The sequence below is a fragment of the Rhinolophus sinicus genome, linkage group LG16, assembly GCF_036562045.2.
Source record: "Rhinolophus sinicus isolate RSC01 linkage group LG16, ASM3656204v1, whole genome shotgun sequence".
Classification (NCBI taxonomy): domain Eukaryota; kingdom Metazoa; phylum Chordata; class Mammalia; order Chiroptera; family Rhinolophidae; genus Rhinolophus; species Rhinolophus sinicus.
In genome coordinates, this window is record NC_133765.1 from 718,546 (window position 1) to 742,982 (window position 24,437).

Below are 24,437 nucleotides of genomic sequence, written 5' to 3' on the forward strand. Positions count from 1 at the left end.
CGCGCGAATCTCCCACCTGTAGGTGATTTCAGTCGGTAGTGGGCCTCTTCGTGTTGCCTGTGTGCTGTGCAGGGAGTCCTTTGTGGAGTTTTTGTTGTTCGATTCGTTGTAAATTCCAGGGGAGCTTTACAGAGGCTCACCTCACGCCGCCATTTTTCCGGAAGTCCCTCTTTATTTAAATATCTTCTTCAACATACATATGTCAGAATCAAAGGCAAGGAAAAGCAAAGGCTGACTTCTGGAATATGGACACTCAAGCAGAGTCACTTACGGCAAATACGAACGGTAAAGAAGAACAATTCAATTGTTTACTAACTGTTCAGCTACATGTCTGTAGTCCAATAAAATTAATATCTTGGGGGCAGTATGTTTGAATCTGCATTAACAATGGAACTTTAGACAAGAAACCTAACCTCCCCGAGCCTGTTTTCTAATCTATAAAACAAGGATGACAGCAATAACCTCCTTGCAGAGTGAGTGGAAAAATTAAGTGAGATAACAAATGTAACACATAGAAATGTTCAAAAGTATTAGCCTGTGTAATTTTATTACAGTTAGTCCTTTAGTTACAACAAGTGACTAGGACTAGAAGTTCATTGATGCCAAAATGTATTTATTGAGTATCAGTTATATTCCAGATACTCTGTTAGGGACTGTTATATAGTTGTGAGCAGGTAAGTTGTCCAAATCCTTATTCCAGGCACTTGCATAGTTTTTGAGCATCACTTGCAAGATTACAATCCAGGACATACATAATCATTATGCTATGATAATTAAACCCAAAAATTATGAACAGTTTCTCTGCTATGTGTGTTGTACTCTGATCTACTCTTAATATGTGTTTCATTTTAAAAATGCAGGCCTGAATGCACTAAACTGATTTCATAACCCACTAATGGGTTGCAACCACAGTTGAACAAAACACTGTTAGACCAACTGACATGAAGGCTTAATAAGCCCCGGCAAAATACATTTGTTAAAGAGTCTTCCTAGCTTTCCCTGGGCTTGTTTTTGATATCTCACCTTTGGCATTTGCCAAAGTCGTCGTTCTTCGATCAAAAATATTCACAGCGTTCTGCATGCAAGCCCTTATTTTGTACTAAGGGAATATTTTCGCTAAGAGAATGAGGTCTTTAGCCAACATCAGCAACTCCCTTTTTTCCTCAAATCACCTCCTCAGGCACTCAGTTGGGCCCTTACTCATAACCCAGTCTTCCATGTAAACTAAACTTTTATGATTGGAGATATTGGATTTAAATTCAATAAATGTCCTGCGGGGTGATCATCATGGAGGCTTACATTACATGCCTTTATAGCTGGTCTTATATCAAGGCACAGACTTATACAGTAGAGACTGTGAAACTATAGTTTAGTCTTCATTTTCTGGGGTCTCTAGCCATAGTGTTTGTTTGTTTTTTTGTGTTTTTTTCTTGTGTTTTTTTTTTAAATTAAATTTATTGGGGTGACAATTGTTAGTAAAATTACATAGATTTCAGGTGTACAATTCTGTATTACATCATCTATAAATCCCATTGTATGTTCATCACCCAGTGTCAGTTCTCCTTTCATCACCATATATTTGATCCCCCTTACCCTCATCTCCCACCCCCCACCCGACCTGCTTTACCCTCTGGTTACCACTAAACTATTGTCTGTGTCTATGAGTTTCTGTTTCTCATTTGTTTGTCTTGTTCTTTTGTTGTTTTTGGTTTACATACCACATATCAGTGAAATCACATGGTTCTCTGCTTTTTCTGTATGACTTATTTCGCTCAGCATTACACTCTCAAGATCCATCCATGTTGTCACAAATGTTCCTATATCATCTTTTCTCACTGCCGAATAGTATTCCATTGTGTATATATACCACAACTTCTTTATCCATTCATCTATCGAAGGACATTTTGGTTGTTTCCATGTCTTGGCCACCATAAACAAAGCTGCAATGAACATTGGAGCACACGTGTCTTTATCTCTAAATGTTTTCAGATTTTTGGGGTAGATACCCAGGAGAGGGATTGCTGGGTCATATGGCAATTCTATTCGTAATTTTTTGAGGAACCTCCACACTGCCTTCCATAACGGCTGCACCAGTCTGCATTCCCACCAACAGTGTATGAGGGTTCCTTTTTCTCCACAGCCTCTCCAACATTTGTTACTATTTGTCTTGTTGATGATAGCCATTCTGACTGGGGTGAGGTGATATCTCATTGTGGTTTTGATTTGCATTTCTCTGATGATTAGTGATGTTGAGCATCTTTTCATATGTCTATTTGCCATTTGTATGTCCTCTTTGGAGAAATGTCTCTTCAAGTCCTCTGCCCATTTTTCAATTGGGTTGTTTGTTTTTTTGTTGTTGAATTGCATGAGTTCCATGTATATTCTGGATATTAGCCCCTTATCGGATGCACTGTTTGCAAAAATCTTCTCCCATTCAGTTGGTGGCCTCTTTATTTTGTCAATGGTTTCTTTTGCTGTGCAGAAGCTTTTAAGTTTCATATAGTCCCATTCGTTTATTTTAGCTTTTGCTTCCATTGCCTTTGGAGTCAAATTCATAAAATGCTCTTTGAACCCAAGGTCCATAAGTTTAGTACCTATGTTTTCTTCTATGCAGTTTATTGTGTCAGGTCTTATGCTTAAGTCTTTGATCCATTTTGAATTAACTTTGGTACATGGTGACAGACAGCAGTCCAGTTTCATTCTTTTACACGTGGCTATCCAATTCTCCCAGCACCATTTATTGAAGAGGCTGTCTTTGCTCCATTGTATGTTTTTAGCTTCTTTGTCAAAAATTATCTGTCCATATTTATGTGGTTTTATTTCTGGGTTCTCAATTCTATTCCATTGGTCTATGTGTCTGTTTTTCTGCCAATACCATGCTGTTTTGATTATTGCAGCCCTGTAGTACAAGCCAAAGTCAGGAAGTGTGATACCTCCATTATTGTTCTTTTTTCTTAAGATTGCTTTTGCTATTCGGGGTTTTTTGTGGTTCCAAACAAATCTGATGATTTTTTGTTCTATTTCTTTAAAATAAGCCATTGGGATTTTGATGGGGATTGCATTGAATCTGTATATTGCTTTGGGTAATATGGCCATTTTAACTATGTTGATTCTTCCAATCCATGAGCACGGAATGTCTTTCCATTTCTTTGTGTCTTCTTCAATTTCTTTCAAAAATGTCTTATAGTTTTCAGCATATAGGTCTTTCACATCCTTGGTTAAGTTTATTCCTAGGTATTTTATTCTTTTTGCTGCAATTGCAAAAGGAATTGTTTTTGTATTTCTTTTTCTGAGATTTCATTGTTAGTATATAGGAAGGCAATGGACTTTTGTGCGTTGATTTTGTAGCCAGCAACTTTACTGTATTCGTTGATTGTTTCTAATAGCTTTTTGGTGGAGTCTTTAGGGTTTTCTATATATAGCATCATGTCATCTGCAAAGAGTGATAATTTAACTTCTTCATTCCCAATTTGGATGCCTTTTATTTCTTTCTCTTGCCTGATTGCTCTGGCAAGGACTTCCAACACTATGTTGAAAAGCAGAGGTGATAGGGGACATCCCTGTCGTGTTCCTGAACGTAGAGCAAAGGGCTTCAGTTTTTCTCCATTAATTATGAGATTAGCAGAGGGCTTGTCATATATGGCCTTTATTATGTTAAGGTATTTTCCTTCTATACCCATTTTATTAAGTGTTTTAATCATAAATGGATGTTGTATCTTGTCAAATGCTTTTCTGCATCAATTGATATAATCATATGTATTTGTCCTTTATTTTGTTTATGTGATGTATCACATTGATGGATTCTTGTATGTTGAACCATCCTTGTGCCCCGGGGATGAACCCCACTTGGTCGTGATGAATAATCTTTTTAATGCATTGTTGTATTCGATTTGCTAGAATTTTATTTAGGATTTTTGCATCGGTATTCATCAGAGATATTGGTCTGTAGTTTTCTTTTTTTGTGCTGTCCTTACCAGGTTTTGGTATCAGGGTAATGTTGGCCTCATAAAATGAGTTAGGGAGTACTATCTCTTCTTCAATTTTTTGGAAGAGTTTGAGCAGGATTGGTATTAGATCCTCTTTGAAGGTTTGGTAGAAATCACTAGTGAAGCCATCTGGTCCCGGACTTTTGCTTTTGGGAAGGTTTTGGATGACTGATTCAATTTCGTTACTGGTGATCGGTCTGTTTAGATTTTCCAGTTCTTCATGGTTCAGCCTTGGAAGGCTATATGTTTCTAAGAACTTGTCCATTTCTTCTAGGTTGTTGAATTTGCTGGCATATAGTCCTTCATAGTATTCTTCGATGATCCTTTGTATTTCTGTTGTGTCCGTGATGACTTCCCTTTTTTCATTTCTAATTTTGTTAATTAGTGTCTTCTCTCTTTTTATCTTAGTAAGTCTAGCCAAGGGTTTGTCAATTTTGTTAATCTTTTCAAAGAACCAGCTCTCTGTCACATTAATTTTTTCTATTGTCTTTTTGTTCTCTATTTCATTTAGTTCTGCTCTGATTTTTTTTATTTCCTTTCTTCTGCTAACCTTGGGTTTCACTTGTTCTTCTTTTTCTAGTTCTTTAAGGTGTAACATGAGATTATTTATTTGGGATTTTTCTTGTTTCTTGAGATGGGCCTGTAATGATATATATTTCCCTCTTAAAACTGCTTTCGCTGCATCCCAAAAATTTGGTAGGATGTATTTTCATTGTCATTTGTTTCTATGTATCTTTTGATCTCTCCTCTAACTTCTTCTTTGACCCAGTCCTTCTTTAAAAGTATGTTGTTTAATCTCCATGTATTTGTGTTTTTCCTGCTTTCTTTTTGCTGTTGATATTCTATTTCGAAGCCTTGTGATCAGAGAATATGCATGGTATGATTTCAATCTTCTTAAATTTGCTGACGCTGATTTTATGTCCCAATATATGGTCTATCATTGAGAATGTGCCATGTACACTAGAAAAGAATGTATAGTCTGATGTTTTAGGATGAAGTGCTCTATATATGTCAATTATGTCCATTTCATCTAATGTGTCACTTAGGGCTGCTATTTCTTTATTTGTTTTCTGTTTGGATGATCTATCCATAGCTGTCAATGATGTATTTAGGTCCCCTAGTATAATTGTGTTTTGGTCAATTTCTCCTGTTAGTTCTGTTCGTAGTTGCTTGGTATATTTCGGTGCTCCCTGATTGGGGGCATAAATATTGATGACTGTTATGTCTTCTTGTTGTATAGTCCCCTTCACCATTATGAAATGTCCATCTTTGTCTCATGTTGTCTTTTTCACCCTGAAGTCTGTTTCATCTGACATCAGTATGGCTACACCTGATTTTCTCTGGGTACCATTTGCTTGGAGTGTCAATTTCCACCCTTTCACTTTGAGTCTATGTTTGTCCTTGTAGCTGAGATGTGTCTCTAGGAGACAGCATATGGTTGGGTTTAGTTTTTTGGTCCAATCTGCTACTCTGTGCCTTTTTATTGGTGAGTTCAGTCCATTTACAGTTAGGGTGATTATTGATATGTGAGGATTTCCAATCATTCTATCTTTAGTTTTCTGGTAAGGCTGTGTCCCCTTTGTTTCTTTGCCTTTTTGTTGTTGTCTATTATTTCTGTGTGGTGGTATTCTGTGATGTTTCCCTCTGTTTCTTCTTTTATTTCAGTATGTATTTCAGTCCTGGAATTTTTTTTTGAGTGGTTACCCTTAAGTTTATGTAAAAGAAAGTTTGATATTTAGAGTATTCCATTTTCTTCAGCACGCTTACTTTCTCCATTCCCATATTCCGGGTCAGGCCTTTACTCTCCCCCTTTTTATGTTGGTTGCCACAAATTGTCCCTGTTGATGGTGGTCGAACAGCCTCCTTTAGTATTTCTTGTAGTACAGGTCAAGTATCAGAAAATTCCCTCAGCTTTTGTATGTCTGGGAAGGTCTTTATTCCTCCTTCATATCTAAAGGATATCTTTGCTGGATATATTATTCTTGGCTCATGGTTTCTCTCTTTCAATAGTTTGAATATTTGGTTCCACTCCCTCCTGGCTTGTAGAGTTTCTGCTGAAAAATCTGATGATAATCTAATGGGCTTTCCTTTGTATGTTACCGTCTTCTTTTCCGTGGCTGCCTTGAGGATTCTTTCTTTGTCATTGATTTTAGACAGCTTAATACAATGTGCCTTGGAGAAGGCCTGTTGGGATTGAGGTAATTAGGTGTCTATTTGCTTCTGGGATTCGAGGATCCAGTTCTGTCTACATTTTTTGGAAGTTCTCATCGACGATTTGTTTGAATATATTCTCTGTTCCCTTCTCTCTTTCTTCTCCTTGTGGTATGCCCATTATTCTTATATTGCTCTTCTGACGGAGTCCGAAAGTTCTTGTAGAGTTCTTTCATTTCTTTTAAGTCTCAAGTCTCTTTCTTCTTCTATCTGTGTCATTTCCAGGTTTCTATCTTCGATGTCACTGATTCTTTCCTCCATCTGGTCAACTCTACTACCTAAGCTGGTATTTCATTCTTAATTTCCTTTATTTAGTTCTTAATCTCCAGAAATTCTATTTGGTTCTTTTTTAAAATTTCAATCTCTTTCATAAAATGCTCATGTTGTTCTTTAATTGTGTTTCTGAGTTCATTAAACTGCCTTTCTGTGTTTTCTTGCATCTCGTTGAGTATTGTCAGAACTGCAATCTTGAATTCTCTGTCATTAAGTCACATATTTCCATATCTTTAAGTTCCTTTTCTAGAGATTTTTCACTTTCTTTCTGAGCTGTCTTGTTGCCTTGGTTATTCATGGCAATTACTGATTTATTATTTCTCTTTCTAGACATCTGCAGGAGTGGCTTCTGCAACAGGTTGATAGGAAAATGTCTTTCTTTTGTTTTCCAGTAATTGTTGGTAGAATGTTTAATTTTCTCTCTGACTGCAGTCTTTTCTTCTCTCACACACAGTAGTGCTATGTTTTCCCTGCACTATTCCGGCTTCTCACACAATGGGAGGATTCCCTGGGAGATAGACTTCTCCTCTGTTAATAGTTCGGCTGGTCACAGGGCCCAGTGTCCGTGTGGGTATGCAGAGAGCTTTTGAAGTTCTAAAGTTCTTCCTGCACCAGATTCAGAGCCGGTATGTTTCAGCAGTTCTGTTTACTCCTGCATGGATCCGCCCAGATAGGTGGGGACAGGGACGGGGTGAGTTGTGAGAGGTGCAGAGCAATGGTGGCGACCACCACCACAGCTGGTCCTTCTTCCACAGCTCCCTCCCCTTTGCCAGAACTAGTTGGGCTGTGAACCTGTGTCTGCAGTCCACAGTTCTCAGAACAGCAAATATTGTGTTCTTTTGATCTGACACTGCTACTCTTCTGTTTCTAGCATCAGTCAGGTGGGGGCGGGGCGAGCTCTGGGAGGGTAGTGAATGGCCAGCTAGACTCAGTGCCTAAGGCTTCCGTTCTCTGCTCGGCAGTGATGGGTAAACCATCGTTTTCAGGCTTCTTCCCTCAGTCTTTTCTCCGAGGTCTCTGCTGTGAGCGTTGGGTTTAGCCATGTTATATGCTGCCCCCTCAGCCCTGTGGGCCATATGCGGAGCCCTAGCAATCCGAGTTCTTCCCTCTCCCACAGCTGCGGTAGTTCCGGGAAGCAGCGAGCTCGGAGCACTGAGCTAGGTCTATGTCCTGCGCCCATGCGGCTCCGTCTCCGCACTTTTCCCTTCCCTCCTCCCCCGCTAGCGCGATTCGCCCACCTTTAGGTGAATTCAGTAGTAGTGGGCCTCTTCTTCTTGCCTGTCTGCTGTGCAGGGAGTCCTTTGTGGAGTTATTGTTGTTCGATTAGTTGTAAATTCCAGGGGAGCTTTACAGAGGCTCACCTCACGCCGCCATTTTGATGACGTCGCCTACGTAAATTTTTATATTTGACTAAGCACTGGTATCATCAGTAGTTTATTCTAAGAAATCTGTAGTGAGGAGAATACACTTGTTTTAAATATTGTGATCCCAGTAGGGAGCACATAGGCCTTGTTTTGAATCCTATTTTTTCTACTTACCAGCTCTGTTACTAGCGTAAATGATGAACTGACCGGACCTCGTTTTTCCTTACTAATTGAGAGGATTGGCAGTGAGATTTGGGTGCATAAACTCCAGCACAGAGCCTGTGTGAACAGGGCTGGTGCCAGTGGTGTGCTGGAGCCACATTGCCCAGGTGGTGAGAGCCCATTGGACACTTTATTCCCCACCTCTGTTTGGTCACATCAGGTTGGTAGCTTGAAATCAGCCACAGAGGAGAGTGTTACACCATAGAAATTGGCAGATGCTGTGAATCAGGGCCTTTTTTCTTGGAGAGCCAGTTTTTAAACATTTCCTGACTCACCACAGGTAGGCACCTAAACACTGTTAATCTCTATACCCTTGCCTTTCTGTGTCAGCATGTTTTGTTGTCAGAGTTGCTCTTCCTGCTATGCTCTAACCCATCATGTATCAGGATCCTCTGGAGTTCTTGCTACAACACATATTGCTGAGCCCTACTCCTAGAGTTTCTGATTTAGTCATTCTGGAATGGGATCTGAGAATTTGCATTTCTAACACTGATACTGCTGATCCGGAAACCAAGTTTTGAGGCACTGGTCTAATCTGTCTAATAAGTTAAAGTCTACAGTGCAAAGCCCTTTGTGAGGCACAGAAGAGATCCCATCTTCTGCATCAGACAATGGCATTGAAAATTAAATTAACAAGTACTTACATAGTAGTACTTTCCATGTATACCATCTTGTTTAATCTTCTGAGGTAATAACTACAATTTTAACCCCCATTTTATAGATGGAGGGAAACTGAAGCTCAGAGGGATTAAGTAATTTACCCAAGGTCAAATAGCTCATAAGCAGAGAAACCAGGTCATACCCAGGTCCTCCTGGGAAGTGGGTTGCGATGGGGCTGAGATCTTGCTGGCCTTGTTGGTGTGAAATGCACGTTAAGGGTGATAAATAGAGCCCTAAGAAGTTCAACCCTATCCCAAATATCCAAAAGCGATATCCAGCCCAATTGCTCTTTATACCTTCTGTCAAATTCTGGGACTATTACATTCATGGTACAAATTGTGCAATGCTAAAGGGCGAATAGAAGCTGAAATCCAGCCTGTATTCTGCATGCACCCACAGGGCCACATCAGCCTTTTTCTTGTCTGCGTTAAGGTGCTATATATTCTAGCAGTGGTGGTGTCTAAATCCATACCCTCTTCTCCCTTCACTGCAATCCCTAGGGCCTCTGGGACAAGGATGGAAAGGCAGAGCTAGTGGGAGAGACAGGAAGTACAGGGAAAGGGCCAAGGGAAGACATCACTTGAAGCATTATCAAGCCCACACATATGGGCGTGTAGAAGTGGCTTATAAAACAGCTGTTCCTGCAGGAGGTTTGGGGGGTAGATGTCAATAGGGTGGAGCAAGGGAATTTGGCTGGGGCAGAGCCACATATTGTCAGTGATGACATATCTCCTGCCCACCCCTGGCATGTGTGTGGCATGGTAAGTGCCCAGTGAGTGGGGCAATTATCTTGTACCACAGGGTGACTGGCTCTGTCTCTCACTTTCCCTCCTACTGCCTTTCAGCAATTAGATTGTACTGGGTGATAACTGCCAAGCCACTTTGTTGGATCTGATGAGTTTATTAATTTCTTGGGGGCTAATGGGAGGGTGGGTGGGAAATTCATTTCCTGGTTGAAGCTTAGGGGCTAATTAGTCTCTTTGCTATGTCCCCAGAGGTATTAGGGCGGGAGGTGAATTGCTCAGGCTATTGGATCTGGCTCTGGGTAAATCATTTTTATTCCTGGCTTCTGTAGGAGGCTATCTCATGGCTCAGGTAAAAACATGTAGTGTGGGGCTGCGGCAGGCAATTAGTGAGGATTGAGTCCCCTGAGAACAGTGAAGTGGGAAGTGGTTTGGGATGCGGCTGAGGTCTTGCTGGCCTTGTTGGTGTGAAATACAAATTTAGGGTGATAGATGGTGCCCTAAGAAGTTCAATCCTATCCCAAATATCCAAATGCTGACATCCAGCCCAATTGCTCTTTATGCCTTCTATCCAAATCTGGCTCTTCCCACCTTAGGAGACCATTGGGAGCCAATTCTTGCCATTTTGAAGACAAGGAAACTGAGCCTCTGAAAGGACAGTCATTTCACCTGACTTTGTAGACAATCATTTCATCCTGCTGGATGGCTGAGGCCCCTTCAGGCCTTTCTCTGGTTAGCCAGGCTTGCTTCCATGGAGGGGCACATGTGTGTCCCCACCCAAGAGACAGCAACAAAGATAGGAAAGACCTTGGATTTAGGAGTCAGACAGCTCTGGGTTCAAACTCATGCCATACCTACTAACTAGGTGACCTTACGCAAACCATTAAACCTCTGTGAGCCTCATAAATAAAATAAAAACACCATAACTGGGGCAGCTGGATGGCTCAGTTGGTTAGAGTCCAAGCTCTTAACAACAGGATTGCCAGTTAGATTCCCACATGGGTCAGTGAGCTGTACCCTCCATAACTATGTTGAAGACAACAAGCTGTCGCTGAAGGGCCATGTGGCTCAGTTGGTTAGAGCATGAACTCTCAACAATAAGGTTGCCAGTTCAATTCCCGCATGGGATGGTGGGCTGCGCCCCCTGCAATCAAAGACTGAAAACGGTGACTGGACTTGGAGCTGAGCTGCGCCCTCCACAACTAGATTAAAGGACAACGACTTGACTTGGAGCTGATGGGCCAATATATTGTTCCCCAATATAAATTTTTTTAAAAAATTAAATTAAAAAAAGATATACGGCCACAACTTCTGAGTAAACAGAATTCCCTATAACACCTCAATTGCAATGCACCACGTGATGCAGGACAATGAAAGATCACACTGAGTTCCCAAGCTTAAAAAAATTACTAAAAACAACAACAACAACAACAAAAAACCCATCATAATTCTATAAGGTTGATGGGAGAATTCAGAGATGATTGAACTGAGGCACAACTAGCACAACAGGTGTCCAGTAACTATTGTTCTCCTTTCCCCTTTCAGTTGAAAAATCTAGCAGCTCATCCCTCATCCTCCCCACCCTTTTCCCCTGCAAAGAGAGAGGAGATGGGGAAAGCTCAACCATAACCTGACCTGGCTGACCTCTTTGAGAGACAATAGACACTCCAGAGAGCCAGAGAAAGGCTCACCTGCCTTCTGTCCCAGGCCCACTGACAGCAGCAATCTGCCAGTGTGAAATGATGACTTCCCCCTTCTTCCAAGTACCAGTCCCTCAACAAGGTGCTGGGTGCAAGAATAAATAGGCCAGCCTCATACAGGCTAGTGGGGAGATATGTAAACAGAAACATGCAGTAGAACATTGGAGGAGCCAGACAGGATGGCCATGAAGGCTTCCTTAGGAAGAGTCATCTGGGACAAAGAGCACAAGGGTTAAAGCTCAAGCCTTTCAACAATGGGCAAGGTGACCTTGGGAAAGTTGGGTGGGCTCTTTTATTTTGGTGTCATTTTCTTTATCTGAAAAATGGGGCTTCCTTTGTGGATGTGTGAAATACTGTTTGTAAACTAAAATCAGAACATGAGCATGTACAGGACTCTTGCAGAGATGGGGAAAGCTGCCCACCATTCTCCAGGTGGCATCCTCACAGAGGCTTGGAAAGGAGTTTTTGGCCATTTCCTCTTTGGCAGATGAAAGTAGCACTATAGAAACTGCCTGGAACTGGTGGCCTGCAAGAGGTCCCAGCTGATGGCCCAAGGTGGTCCTAGCTTGGCCCTCCCCTCTTCAAGCTCCAGACCATGACATCAGGGAGATGGTTCCGGCTCCCTATAACCCTCAACCCACTGACCCCATGGGGTGGAGGTGGGGGCCAAGGGTGAGACATGTCTTTATTAATGTTGGCGCTTCCACAAGAGGGACCCAGAGCCCAACTCTGGTGACTAGAGCCACATGGCACCCATGGAACTTAAGAGGGTTTTTCAGGAAAGCTGCTGCTGATGCCCAGAAATGTGTGTATTTCATTGGGTTTCTAGCCAGCTGTCAGCCGTCTTCCTTGGCTGCCCACCTCAAACACTCAGCAACAGAAATGGTTTGCCAGAGGCTCCAGCTAGTAGAAATATATTGGTCTCTCTCTCTCTCTCTCTCTCTCTCTCTCTCTCTCTCTCTCTCTCACACACACACACACACACACACACACACACACACATTTATAAAAAGGGTTCCACTGGGAAAACAAACCATCTAAAAACCTAATGCTGTTGAGTTTAGGTTTAGGTGATTTTCTAGAATGGGGAATTAAGTTGTAGAATTATTTTTTTCCCCTAGAAGTTAAGACAATGGGGAAGAGGAAGGAAAATAACATTTATTGAATGTCAGGTCAAATACAGTCTCACTACCACCTAATGAAGTGTCTCTCGTTATTCCCATTTTATAGATGAGGAAACATGCTCACAGAGGTGCAGTAACTTTTCTGGGGTTAAGGCAATTGAGATCCATGCTCCTGAGTCTGGCTGAATAATGTAACCCCAAAGTGGCACATCCATGATCTCAGTTGGCTCTGAGAAGAAGGCAGGGAAAACATTACCATCCCCATTTATAGACAGAGAAACTGAGACTCACAAAGACTTAAGTCACTTACCTGAGTTCTCACAGCTAGTAAGCTAATCAACCAGGACTAGAACCTGGGTCTTTTCCTTCTTCTGGTTTATGCATTCATTGACCCAGTCAAACATTTATTAAGGGCATAATATATACCAGTCCTCTCTAGCATACTATCCTGATTTTTATTTAGATAATCAGACTGAATGAAGGCAGGCTAAAGCAGAAGAACTTTGTGGCTCATTCCTGACTCAAGATAATGTGATTCCACGCGTTCCATCCCCTTTTGTGGGAGAGAACGCCCTGAACTCCATTCCATTCCTGATTTATTTTTCCATTTTTCTCTTCCACCTCTCCTAAGTCTTTACCCCTTTCTTGCCTTCCTCTCACAGGTCTGCCCACATTGCCTGAAGCCCCCCTAACCCTATGTGACAGTACCCCTGCCCCAGGTCAGCCTCTTTGCTCCATAGGCCTTACCCCTCCCTGCTTCTATGGCTGACGTGCAGTCCAACCAGAGGCAGCTCCTTCCAGCCCTGGAAAACGGCACGATTTCAGCAGCCCAGCTCCCCAGACTCCTCCTTCCTCCATTTCTTCCCAGTCCTTTCTCCTTGGTCTCCTCAGATTGGCCAGTGGCACGTGGCGGACGGCCTCAGCATGGACAGCCGCCTCTACGCCTCCAACATATCCGACAGTCTCTTCAATACCACCCTGGTTGTCACCACTATCCTGGTAAGCAGGGTGCTTCCTGGCCTCCCAGCTGTAGCTCCCCCGGGTGCCTCCCCCAGTTCCAGGCTACTCATAGGCTTCCCAGTGAACAGAAGATGGGAGCTGTAATCACAGCACTGAGGCCAATATATAGCAATGTAATTAAAATCAAGTTGCTGTTTCATATGGAAATGACATTCGATGAGTTCCAAAGCAGCTGGGGAATTGGGATGGGGTGAAGAGACACCACAGTTTGTGGGTGCCTCTTCCAGGGGCACCCTGACAGGGAAGCTGTGCATGGCCAGTGGAAGGGGACCTTATGACACAGGTGGGAGAAGTCCACCAGGATGGCCCCCTCCTCTTCCCCAACAGCCTACCTTGCTTGGTGCCTACAATATAAAGTGGTCCCCTGCAGTAGACCTCTGACTTTCGGTGGGTTTTCATGGCCTATTTCTTCATTTCCAGCTGGTGAGCAAAGAGTTCTCAATCCATAGAGCCAGGGACCAATCTGCCTTTCCTATTTGATTTAGTTTTCTTCAACAATTGCCAAGCCCTTCTCCCCATCTGCCAGGCACTGTGCTCATTCCTGGAGACACCAAAATGAATAAGACTCAGTCTCTATCCTCAAAGAGGTTATAAGTCAGTAGATGATATCAGCCAGGTGTATTCATAGCCAGGATATTCTTCCTTCCTGAAGATCTCATGTTTTAAAAGATTTGTCAATTAAATCAACTGCATGTATTAAGCAATAATTAGTTTGTTCCTCTCCCCCAGCCCACCCCACCCCTTTAACTAATCAAAAGCATACTTCCCTGCCTGGTACAACATCTTATCAGCTGGAGATAACCAGTGCTGCCTCACTGATATAATTCTGACCCAAAGCAAGGACTTGATGTATTCATTAACCTGCTAAGCCTTATCCTTGCTAAATGTGCAAGGTTTGCAAATGTGTCAGTTTTTTTGTTTTGTTTTGTTTTGTTTTTGGCTTTTTGAGATTATAAAAAGAGCTCAGGGACCTCCATCACTACCATCATGAACTCCTGGGGCCCAGGACCCTAGACTGGAATCGATCTACTGTAAGCAGAGTAGGATAAAAGCCAGGGGAGAAAGCTACATACTGAATGCCTAGGGATTGAAGGAGAGATGGGCCCCATCCCATCAGGGAGGTCAGCAAAGCCTTTGGAGAGAAGGGACATGGAAGATGAGCTCCAAAAGACAGGGAGAAGTAAGGAGGGAGAAGTGAATCAAGGAGAGCATTGTCAGATGTCAGGAAATGCTGAAAAGTGCAGGTTTTCCCAGGAAATGAGCATTGGTAGAAGTGAGCCGTGAGGTCATAAGAGTGGGTTTGGTCCGTAGTGCTCTGTTAGGAACTCGAATGTCAGGCTGTTGAGTCTCCCCTTTACTGGGTAGGAGCAGGGGTTGCTCAATATTTTCATTCAGTATTGAAGGAATAATTATTGGGTACTACTATGTTCTGGACACTGTTCTGGGAAATCAGGAATAAATAGAATTGAGAAAGGGGAGTTGGGAGGGGACTGAGAGTGCAAACGATATGAACACCCGGTGGTCAGAGCCCCATAGAGAAGGGGAGATCTGAGCAGAGACCTGACAGCGTGAGATGAAAGCCATGTGGCCATATGGAAAGGATTATTCTGGGCAAAGGGAAGGGTCGAGGCAAAGGGCAGAGAGAGCAACTCTAGCTCCCAGTCACTTCCCATCTCATCTACAACTTGAGCTTATCTGAACCAAGGGTGAAAAGGTCAGAAAGATTAGAGGGTGATGCTGTCACTGCTCCAGCTTTGATGTGGAAAGCCTGGCTGAGCTGGGGCAACACTAAGCTTGATCCTGGCCCACTGGGGGTAGGTGGCACACAGTGTGATTGCTGGGACCTCCTTCCCACTGTCTTCTCTACCTCTGAAGTACTTCTCTAATCTGTCCCCTGCTAGCTATCCTCAAAGCCCATGCTCTAATTTAGGCCTGCCTGTCCCTTTCACCTGGGCCGCAGCATTGCCTCCTCACAGGCTCCGTTCTCACCTGCCTGTACAATCATTCTGAACTCAGAATCGTCCCATCATTTCTTTACTTACAATCTTCCAGTACTACCCAGGACCCACCACACCTGAGCTTGGACTGTACAGCCGTCGTAATCATGCCCAGCCTGCCGTACCTGCTTCCTCTCCATGCCACTTGGGGTCTAGCAGTACTGTACTGCCCAACGTTTCCTCACTGTGTCATGCCATTCCTTGCCTCTGCACATGCCCAGAATACCCTTTCCCCTAATTCCTATTTCCAACTAGAGATGCCTATACATCCTTCAAAGCTCTGCCCATGAAGTCTTCCCTAATCTGACTCCTGCTTCTCCCTCTCTCTAGTGTTTTGTACACACCCCTGTTGTGTCACTTCTATTAGAGGTTGTTGTTTATAGCTCTACCTCTCCTTTTAGAACGAGATCTCCTCAAAGAGAGGGGTGCCTGACACAAAGTGGGAACTTCAGAATTTGAATGAAGGAATTCCTTCCTACAGGGTAAAGGGTATTCCTTAAAAGCCAACAAGTGTTTGGGAAGAAGATGGGAACATTACTGAGTTTTACTTCCTGCCTCTCAGGGTCTGGAATTGGACAGTGCTCAGAGCTTTGAGTCAGACCCACAGTGACACAGACCACAGGGCCGTGTTTCTAGACTGGAAATGTCTAGCTGACTGTGTTTGCATGTGTGTGCACATGCACACACACACACGCATACACAGTTGTTTACATATGCACACGTGTGTTCATGAGGGGTGAGGACAGGACACTTTTGTGTCAGATGACATTTAATAACATAGTAAGTACAATTGAAGCAAAAATGTTTTCTTGTGCATGTATGTCTAAGATAGCTGACACAAGTGAGTAACTCTTACCAAGAATGACTATGTTAGTTCAGCCCTTGGCGACCATTTGTGGGTTATTCTTTGTAAATGGTCATCCCGTATGATCTCTCCCTTAAAACTCGGCACATGTCCTTACTGTTTCCCACTCCTGCCAGGTGCACTTGGGATATGTGAACGATGTGCTGGTTAGTACCAGCAGACACAGAATTAGCCGCAGCTCCCTCCCACTCCTTCAACACCTGCCTGTGTCAGGCCCTGAGTTAAGCATTTTGCTCGCATCCCTGCCTTCCGTTCTCCCAACACTCCTGCCAGGACAGGGCTCCTGCTCCAGGCTAGCACTTGACCTCCACGTTTTCCAACGTGCCGTGAGCCCCCAATTTTCTCACATTTTAGCTTTCCCATATAGCTCCTCCCTCCAAGATTGATCTTTTGTATATTTACTTTGAATACGTCAGTGAATTTTAAATTAATTTCAGGTAGAGACTGTTTGGGGAGAATAAGCTTGTGACAGTCCTGGGGATAACATAAGATACGCAGGGTGTTGCTATCCCAGAGGTGGAAAGCCCCAGCCAAGCCCTGTTCATCAGGCCATTTCAGAGATTTTCACTTACACAATCCACCAGTGCTCAATGTTGGAACCAGGTGGTGTACCAAAGAAGGGAAAGAGTTAGTCCTATGCCCCTCTTACATTATACTTGGGAGCGGGCACAAAAAGGAAAACTGGAGGATGGTTGTGTGGGACCCTAGCTGTAAGCACAGGAGTTCTGAGAAGTGAGTTGGCATCAGAAGAGGTAATGGGAACCCAAGGACAGAGATAAATGGGTTATACAGAAGAAGGGGAGAGAGAGCAGTTGGGGCAGAGGGGACAGAGAGAAGCCTTTGAGCCGAGGACAGCATTTGTGGAAGACAGGGAGACTGGCCCCATCTCACTGATATAACAATGGACTTGATCATGTATCATAATCTTCAACTTGGAGCCTCCCCTCTCTGACACACAACCTTCTACCTCCCTTTCTCTGAATTTATCATACTCACAAAATTGCTCTCTCCATCCTCCACTCATGACCTCTGGTCTGTCTGGTTCTCCATCTTTTCCATCCCAGATGTTCCTTCCAGCTTGAGCTCAGCAAACCAGCATTTCAGCACTTCCCTCTCTTAGCTTCTAATATTGTCTCCGCCATGATGCTCAGTCATCTCATGCTGGTCCTTAAGTCCAGTTGCCCTTGCAATCACTGTTCCCAGTTGCCAATCTGCACTCAGCCTTCTGACTTCAGCTGAGCCTCGGCAATCCCTGTGCTCATCTCTCTCACTCCCTATCATATCCCCTCAGCAGTTCTGCCAAACCTTTTCACGTACCACGCTTTCAATACTACCTGCCTCCCACACAACTCTGGAGGCTGGCATGAGTTCCCTCACTTCTGGCCTCCTCACTTCTCACTGTATCCACATCCATGCTCTCTACCGTACCTCCAGGCCAACTTCTCAGCCTCACACTCACCTTGACTCTGTCTCCTCCCACCAAATCCTGCGTCTTTGCTGCACCAACTAGCACTAGCACATCTCTTTCTTCTTCTCTATAATCTCTCCTTTTTGAAGCATTCCTCCCTTTCTACCTACAAACGTACTCTGGTCCCTCCCATCCTAAGATGCCATAACCACTACCTTATCTACACCCTGCTGCCCTGTCAGCTACCCTCCAGTTTAGGGAATCATAAATGAATCATGGGATTGGTGAGCCCTTGGACATCATTCAGCCCTGTTGTTTGTATTAGGTTGCTGCAAAAGTAATTGCAGTTTTTGCAATTATTTTTAACCTTTTAAACCGCAATTACTTTTGCACCATCATAATAGATGATGAAATGAAGCTTGGAGAGAGACATTACTTGTAGCAGTTGGGTGGAAAGATGGTCTGCCTGCCTTCCTTTGTCTCCTAACTTTTCAAAATGCTGGTTCACTCTCATTTGTGCACATTTCATTCCCTCCCCAATACTTGCAGAATTCCTCCACCGCCCACTGAACCTTCCCTGAAAGGTCACGAGTGGCACCTGACCCAGATGCCCTGTCACAGCCCTACTTCATCTCTGTATGGGAATGTCTGCATTCTCCTTCTTGCAACTGCTTCCTCCTGGACTTTCATGACCTTATTTTCCTGATTTTCAGCTTTTCTGGCTACTTCTGCTTTATCTTCTTTTATAGCTGCTATTCATTTTCCCACTCTCTAAGATTATGGTCGCCCCACGGGCCTCTTCTTATCCCTCTCTGTCCTCCCTCAGCTCTTCCCCCTCAATGGCCTCACATATCCTTCAGCTTCAGCCATCACCTCTATACAAAAGCCTCCCAATCTCCGCCCCCAGTCTTTTCCTCACTCCACATTTTAAAGACTCAGTCAGACATTTCCTCCTGGATAACCTACAGCACCTCAAATTCAACACGTTTCAAATCCATTTCCCTTCCAAATCATCCATGGTATTGATGACACCGTCCTTGGCCAAGGGTCTGAGGACCCCTACCAAACTGCCACACCCTCAACCTGTCGTCAAGCCTGCCCTCTCTGTATCCTTCCAGCTCTCTGTAACCCACCCTGAGTCAAACTACGGCTCAGGAGTCAGTACCTCATATTTGGGTGGGGGGTGTCTGTCCTCACCCCCAGATGTTCTCTCTTGCTGCTGAATATTCTTTACTCGCATCCTAAGCCTTTAAGACTCTCAGTGCCCCCTGCTATATATGTATGATGTACACATATATGTATGATGTCGGGCCTCCAGGGCCACATGAACCGTAATTTGTCTCTAAATTTATCCTCCTACCCCAACTGTCCACACAATCCACACTCCACTAAATGGAGGACATATCATGCCCTGAATAGGCCACGCTCCATCTCACTCGGGATAATGCCCTTGATCATGCTTTTCCCTTGCCCATGGTGCCCTGCTATATTCTCAGCATCTTTGTAGCTCATAATGTCCAGTGATAGGTCTGTGTGGAATAAACAAAAGGAAGGGATGGGATGGTGGTAGGGTCAGATAATGACCTTAAATAAGTAGAGGGGCTTTGGCTTGACACTATGAAATGGGACCCTTGTGCGTTCCTGGTAAGAGAAGTGCCTTGAAGTCGTCAGAGGCGAGCTAGTCACCACCTCCAAGTAACCCAGTACCTAAGCCACTTATCTCCTTCTAACCTATCTCCTCCTGTGCCCCCCCCCCGTCACATGTGGCTGAGACACCAGGGCTAAGATGAGAATGACAGCTGCCCAGTTTTGCTGCAGGAAAACCCGTATTTAATGCTGAAGGGGAACCACCAGGAGATGGAAGGCAATGACCGCTACGAAGGCTTCTGTGTGGACATGCTCAAGGAGCTGGCAGAGATTCTCCGGTTCAACTACAAGATCCACCTGGTTGGGGACGGCGTGTACGGCGTTCCCGAGGCCAATGGCACCTGGACAGGAATGGTCGGGGAGCTGATCACTAGGGTAAGCACAGAACAAGTGATGTGGACTCATTGGTGGGCTGGGGAGGAGGTGGAAGGACTTCAAGTTGCGCTGTATGCTTATGAGCCTTCCATTTATTCAATCATTTATATATTTTTCATTTATTTTCCCATTCATTGCACAAATCTTTACTAAGCTGGCACTGGCGACATACACTGGTGAATATTTAACACCATGATGCCTGCCCTGTGGCTTTCCCAGTCCAGCACCTGTAACAGGTAAGGAAGGCTTTGACCAATTAACACGAATTAGAGGGTTTGGATTCCATGTTTGGATTATCCAGGTGCTTTTTGTTTGTTCTGATTATTTTGTTACTCATTAGCATCCCCTGGCAGGGCTTGGACAGGCCCTGAGAGAATGGAACACAGCGACATTAGTTGACTTTGATACTTGAGAGGTGCTATCAGGGGAAATATGGTTAAATAACAGGAGGAAGAGATCAATTGCAGAGGAGTTGGTCACAGTTATGGTTATTTTGTTACTTGTATTATTTTTCTGCTATTGTCAATGTGCTTTTACCAGGACCAAGGTGCACTTGGACAGGCTGTAGATTTTCAGGGTGAATGTAGAGACTTGATTAAAATGCAGGTGACCATCATAGAATGTCAGTCATCTGTTAGGTTAGAGCAAGGACATAGGAAGTTCTTCCAGAGGGAAATCTCTTGTTTACTTGGTACACACTATTACCATCTCTAAAAATTAATTAAATCATTATTCATTCACTGTCCATATTTCCATAACTGAGTTTTTGTGGTTAAGATAAGTAATGGGTACCCAATGCAGAGAGCACAGACCTGGGTTCTTACTGTGACCTTGGACCAACCCTTTTCCTTCTCTGTAATCCAACCTGAGTCAAAGTATGGAGCCCTGAAGGGAGATCTCCTGCAGCCTCCCAGCAAAGCCAATGTGCGAGGTGCTTTACATGCATTATCTCTAATCCTCTTTAAACGTACCTTTTAGCTACTTGTTATCCCCACTTTACAAATGAGCCACCTGGAGCTCAGAGAGCTTGAATGACTTGTCAGAAGCCATACAGTTAGTATGAAACAAGGCTGGAATTTGAACCCCTATCTGTCTCACTCCAGAGCCCAGATTCTTCCCACCACAGCATACTACCTCAGCTGAATTTTGATGTCACCACGAAAGGTACACATAAATCCAGGTCCTTCCTTCCATCCTGCCTTTTTCTCCTCCCTTACTCCACATCTCCCTCCCTTCCACCCTTGCTTTCTTCTTTTTCTTTCTTCTTGTCTCCCTTCCCTTTATGTTGAATTAATATGATTTTAACCCTTAACTGAATCAAACTTGGGATATAAGATAATATTTTTAATCCCAGTCTCCAAGGTTCAAATGTTAGTTAGGGTCTTAAATAAACTATCCTTGACAAAGCATTGTGAAAAGTTCTGTGCAGACCAGCATGGAAAGGGCATTTCAAAGCTGAGGAGGAGGGTGCTTAGGAGCTTGTCTGGCAGTGCAGACAGCATTTGCAATGATGGCAGCGGGATAAATAGCAAGGCTTGTTCAGGGAACTGTGAATTGTCCGATGCTCTGGAATCCAAAATGGGCTGGTTCAGAAGTGAGGCATTGCTCCCAGGGAGAGGCTTGCAAGTAAAGGACTGACCAATCAACAGAAGGGTGCAGAAGGCCTAGGGGGGAGCCCTGGAAGCATCTCACAAGGGCAGGGGTGGGGACTGAAGACTTCTTCGGGGAGCTGTCTGCTGTCTTTGAGACTCAAACCCACCCTGCTGATGATACCTTGCTTCAGCAGAAAAGGATGTGCTGTTTTTCTCTACAGCCCCAGACCTCTCGTGTAACAGTTAGTCTTCCTGCTTGGATCCCACAGTGGAGGTGCAGCCCAGCGGTGTGTAAACACAGAAAGCTGAAACACCAGGCCTTTTCCTGCCCCTCTCATCAGTGTACTCAGTAACCTTGAGTCCGGTGCTTCAGCCACTTTGGGCTGCCTGGTGACTGGTAGGGTGACTTTAGGGATGCCACAGTCAGCATACAGCCATCCTCTTATCAGCCCCCTAATGAGCTGTGACACAGACTGGCAGGAGGAGGAGAGAAGTCTGGGACTCAAGGACATGCAGCTACATACTGACTGACTTGGACAATCAGACAAGAATCTTACCATTTACCCCAGATCGGCTTTCCAGCCAAAATGCTGCTTCGGTCTCATCAAGACTTGGCTGCATAGTGTTAATTAATTAATTAAACCCATTCGTTTAACATTTATTGAACACCTTCCATGATTCTAAATATTGGAGATACAATAGGGGACAAAATAAACTTGATTCACTGCCCTCGTGAATCTTACCAGTGAGAGACGGATATTAATGAATGATCACATTAATGTATAATTTCAGACTGTGTTAAGTGCAAGGGAGATGCAGTAGAAAGAGCTATGAGAGCAATGAGAGGGAGCAGGGTCCAGTCTCGAGAGACATAGGGTGGAGGGGGGTGGCTTCCCTTGGGAAATGATGTTGCAGCCAATTGACTTCTGACAAATAGGAAGAGTGTCCCAGTCAGTAGGGTGTCTGAATGCCACTGGGACTGATCCTGCGCAGGAGTGGGTGACTCCAGGATCCCTCCCTCCCCAGGCTCAATGCTTTCATATGTCTGCCAAGATGTTCCTCTGGAATTACAATAGTCCTAAGGCCTGGATCCATCCTGCATAACCCCTTCCCCAAGTTGCACATGAACATTTCAGAGGCTGTAATAGCAGAGCCTTGGGGTTACTGAATGTCCCAACTGGAAGAAACCTTAGAGTCACGGCACCTACAGCTGTCATTTAAACAGATGAGGAAATAAAGGGAGGCTCGAGAGGTTAAGTAACCTACCAGAGATCACACAGCTAGTATGTTTATAGCCAGCATTTAAGCCCTGGTCTGTGACTTCAGTGCTCATGATCTGAGAGAGCAGAAATCTTGATGTTAGACGGACCTAAGCTTAAGTTTCCATTTATCCACTTAGTAGCTGTGTGTTCTTGGGCAGTTTATTTTATCCTTTCCAACCGTTCCCCAAGGGTTCAGTGTTCATCGGGAAAGAATTTTTGTAAGGATTTAAAATAACACTCACACATGCACATGCGTGCAAGCATGAACATACATGTGCTCACATACAGAGTGTTTGACATACAGGAAGTATAAGAGTTGTCTTAGGCCAGACTCCCTAGAAAACAGAGCCCAGGGAAAATGCTTACATGCTAACTCAGGGAGTGCAATTTCAAGACATTAGAAGTGAGGAAAAGGGAAGGAGGCAGGCCAGGAGGAAGAGCACATCTCAGGAGTTTGTCACTGTGCTGGCCAGGGCTTTACACCAAGCACGGCTGATTGTCAGTCCACAGAGAGGTCCTGTGAAATTACTGCCTCACTAAACAGTCCATCGCGGGCGGGAGGGGAATTTATCTGCTGAGTCCTGTCTCTCATTGGCTGCAGTTCACTCCATAGGGCGTCCCCTGCCCCATACTGGGTTGTGCACCTCTGGCCACCTTCAAAGAAGTCAGATCCCAAGGTAACAGTGACAGTACTGTCAGCACTAGCCACATCAGGTGTGCTGGTCCAGTGAGCAGGTGTGAGCCGGGGCCCCCCTCCCAGCCTGCAGCCTTGCCTGCAGCTGGAGGAGCCAGTGCCTGCCTGGTTACCAAGAGATCCTGCATATCCTCACATCTCAGCAGCCTAAGAAAGCCTCAGGGCTGGAGGCTAGAAGAACGTGGAGCATGAAGTGGTGTGAGGCAACAGGAAGGGTCAGGAAGAGCAGACACAGTGGGCCGGGCCAGCCAAGAGGGTGAGACACCATGATGATGTGGCTCCAGCCACTAAGGAAGTGAGAGAACCTGCTGAGCCTTCCTCCGGTGGATATTGAAACTTCCCTTTGTGGATCACTAGACTGCAGTTGGTGCCAGGCCATCTGCCTGCAGGATTATTGGTGACACTGAGTGAAATCCTCATGACTGAGTGAACCCCGAGCCAGCATTAGGCGATTTGGCCCATGAGTGGTTATTATTAGGCGCCTTTAGGTATTCTCAATGCCCCTCTTTTTGTTCAAGTAATATGTATTCCCCAGTACAAAAATAAAATTAAGCCAATCACATGTTAACAGTGAAGACTGAAAACCATTGTTCGCATCATGCTGGGGCAAGCCAGAGATCACTGCATGGGGGTCCAGAGGTCCTGAGTCAGTGCCTCTGTGCTAGGACTCAGCAGTCATCCTGCTGGCATGTGTGGCTCTTTGGTACTGCTCACTAGTGCAACACATGTGGCACTCGGGGGAAGAAAGAGAACTTGCACAAGGACGAGGTGCCCCCAGAATGTGTGTGTTCAGAGCTGCCCACCAGCTTCACCTGGACAATGGACAAAGCTAGTGCAGCTGAAACTGCAGCAGGAGAAACAAAGGCTTTGTGTAAGGAGAACCCTACTACCAAGGTGCTGGTGGCTGACTACAGAATCTCTTTCTTTAGAGTTTGAAGAGTGTAGTAACTTCTTCGATGTCTGAATGACATGGAGTAAAGAATAGAGGCCTGAGTTATCTCCTGTGGGCGTTAGAGCCTCAGTCTTTTCACGTCCATTTCACCTGCCATTATCACCCAAGACTGTTGGGCTTCGACACATAGCAGATTACTTGTGGAGGACCATTCAGGCATGTTTTCTGCATGTTTGGAAATCATTAGAACATGGCTTTTGGTGTAAATCCCACTAAATGTGGTGATGTGGTTGTGGTGAAAACAAGTAGATTCACCTAAACCGTGGCCTTTGACCCCCAGTGCTGTGTCTGATCAGTGAAGAGGAGAAGGATGACTGAGAGACTCTGGAGTTGGGATTGGTT

General features: G+C 44.4%; 1 protein-coding gene across 17 annotated transcripts in view; it reads left to right on the forward strand.

Moving 5' to 3' along the window:
• GRIK4 (glutamate ionotropic receptor kainate type subunit 4) overlaps positions 1-24,437 on the forward strand; it is a 635,802-nt gene that overhangs the window by 505,231 nt on the left and 106,134 nt on the right. For all 17 annotated transcript variants that reach the window (XM_074321322.1, XM_074321326.1, XM_074321318.1 and 14 more), the window contains 2 exons: positions 13,175-13,282; positions 19,392-19,595. In XM_074321322.1, the coding sequence (XP_074177423.1) occupies positions 13,175-13,282; positions 19,392-19,595 (312 nt within the window). The remainder of the gene's footprint in view (positions 1-13,174; positions 13,283-19,391; positions 19,596-24,437) is intronic.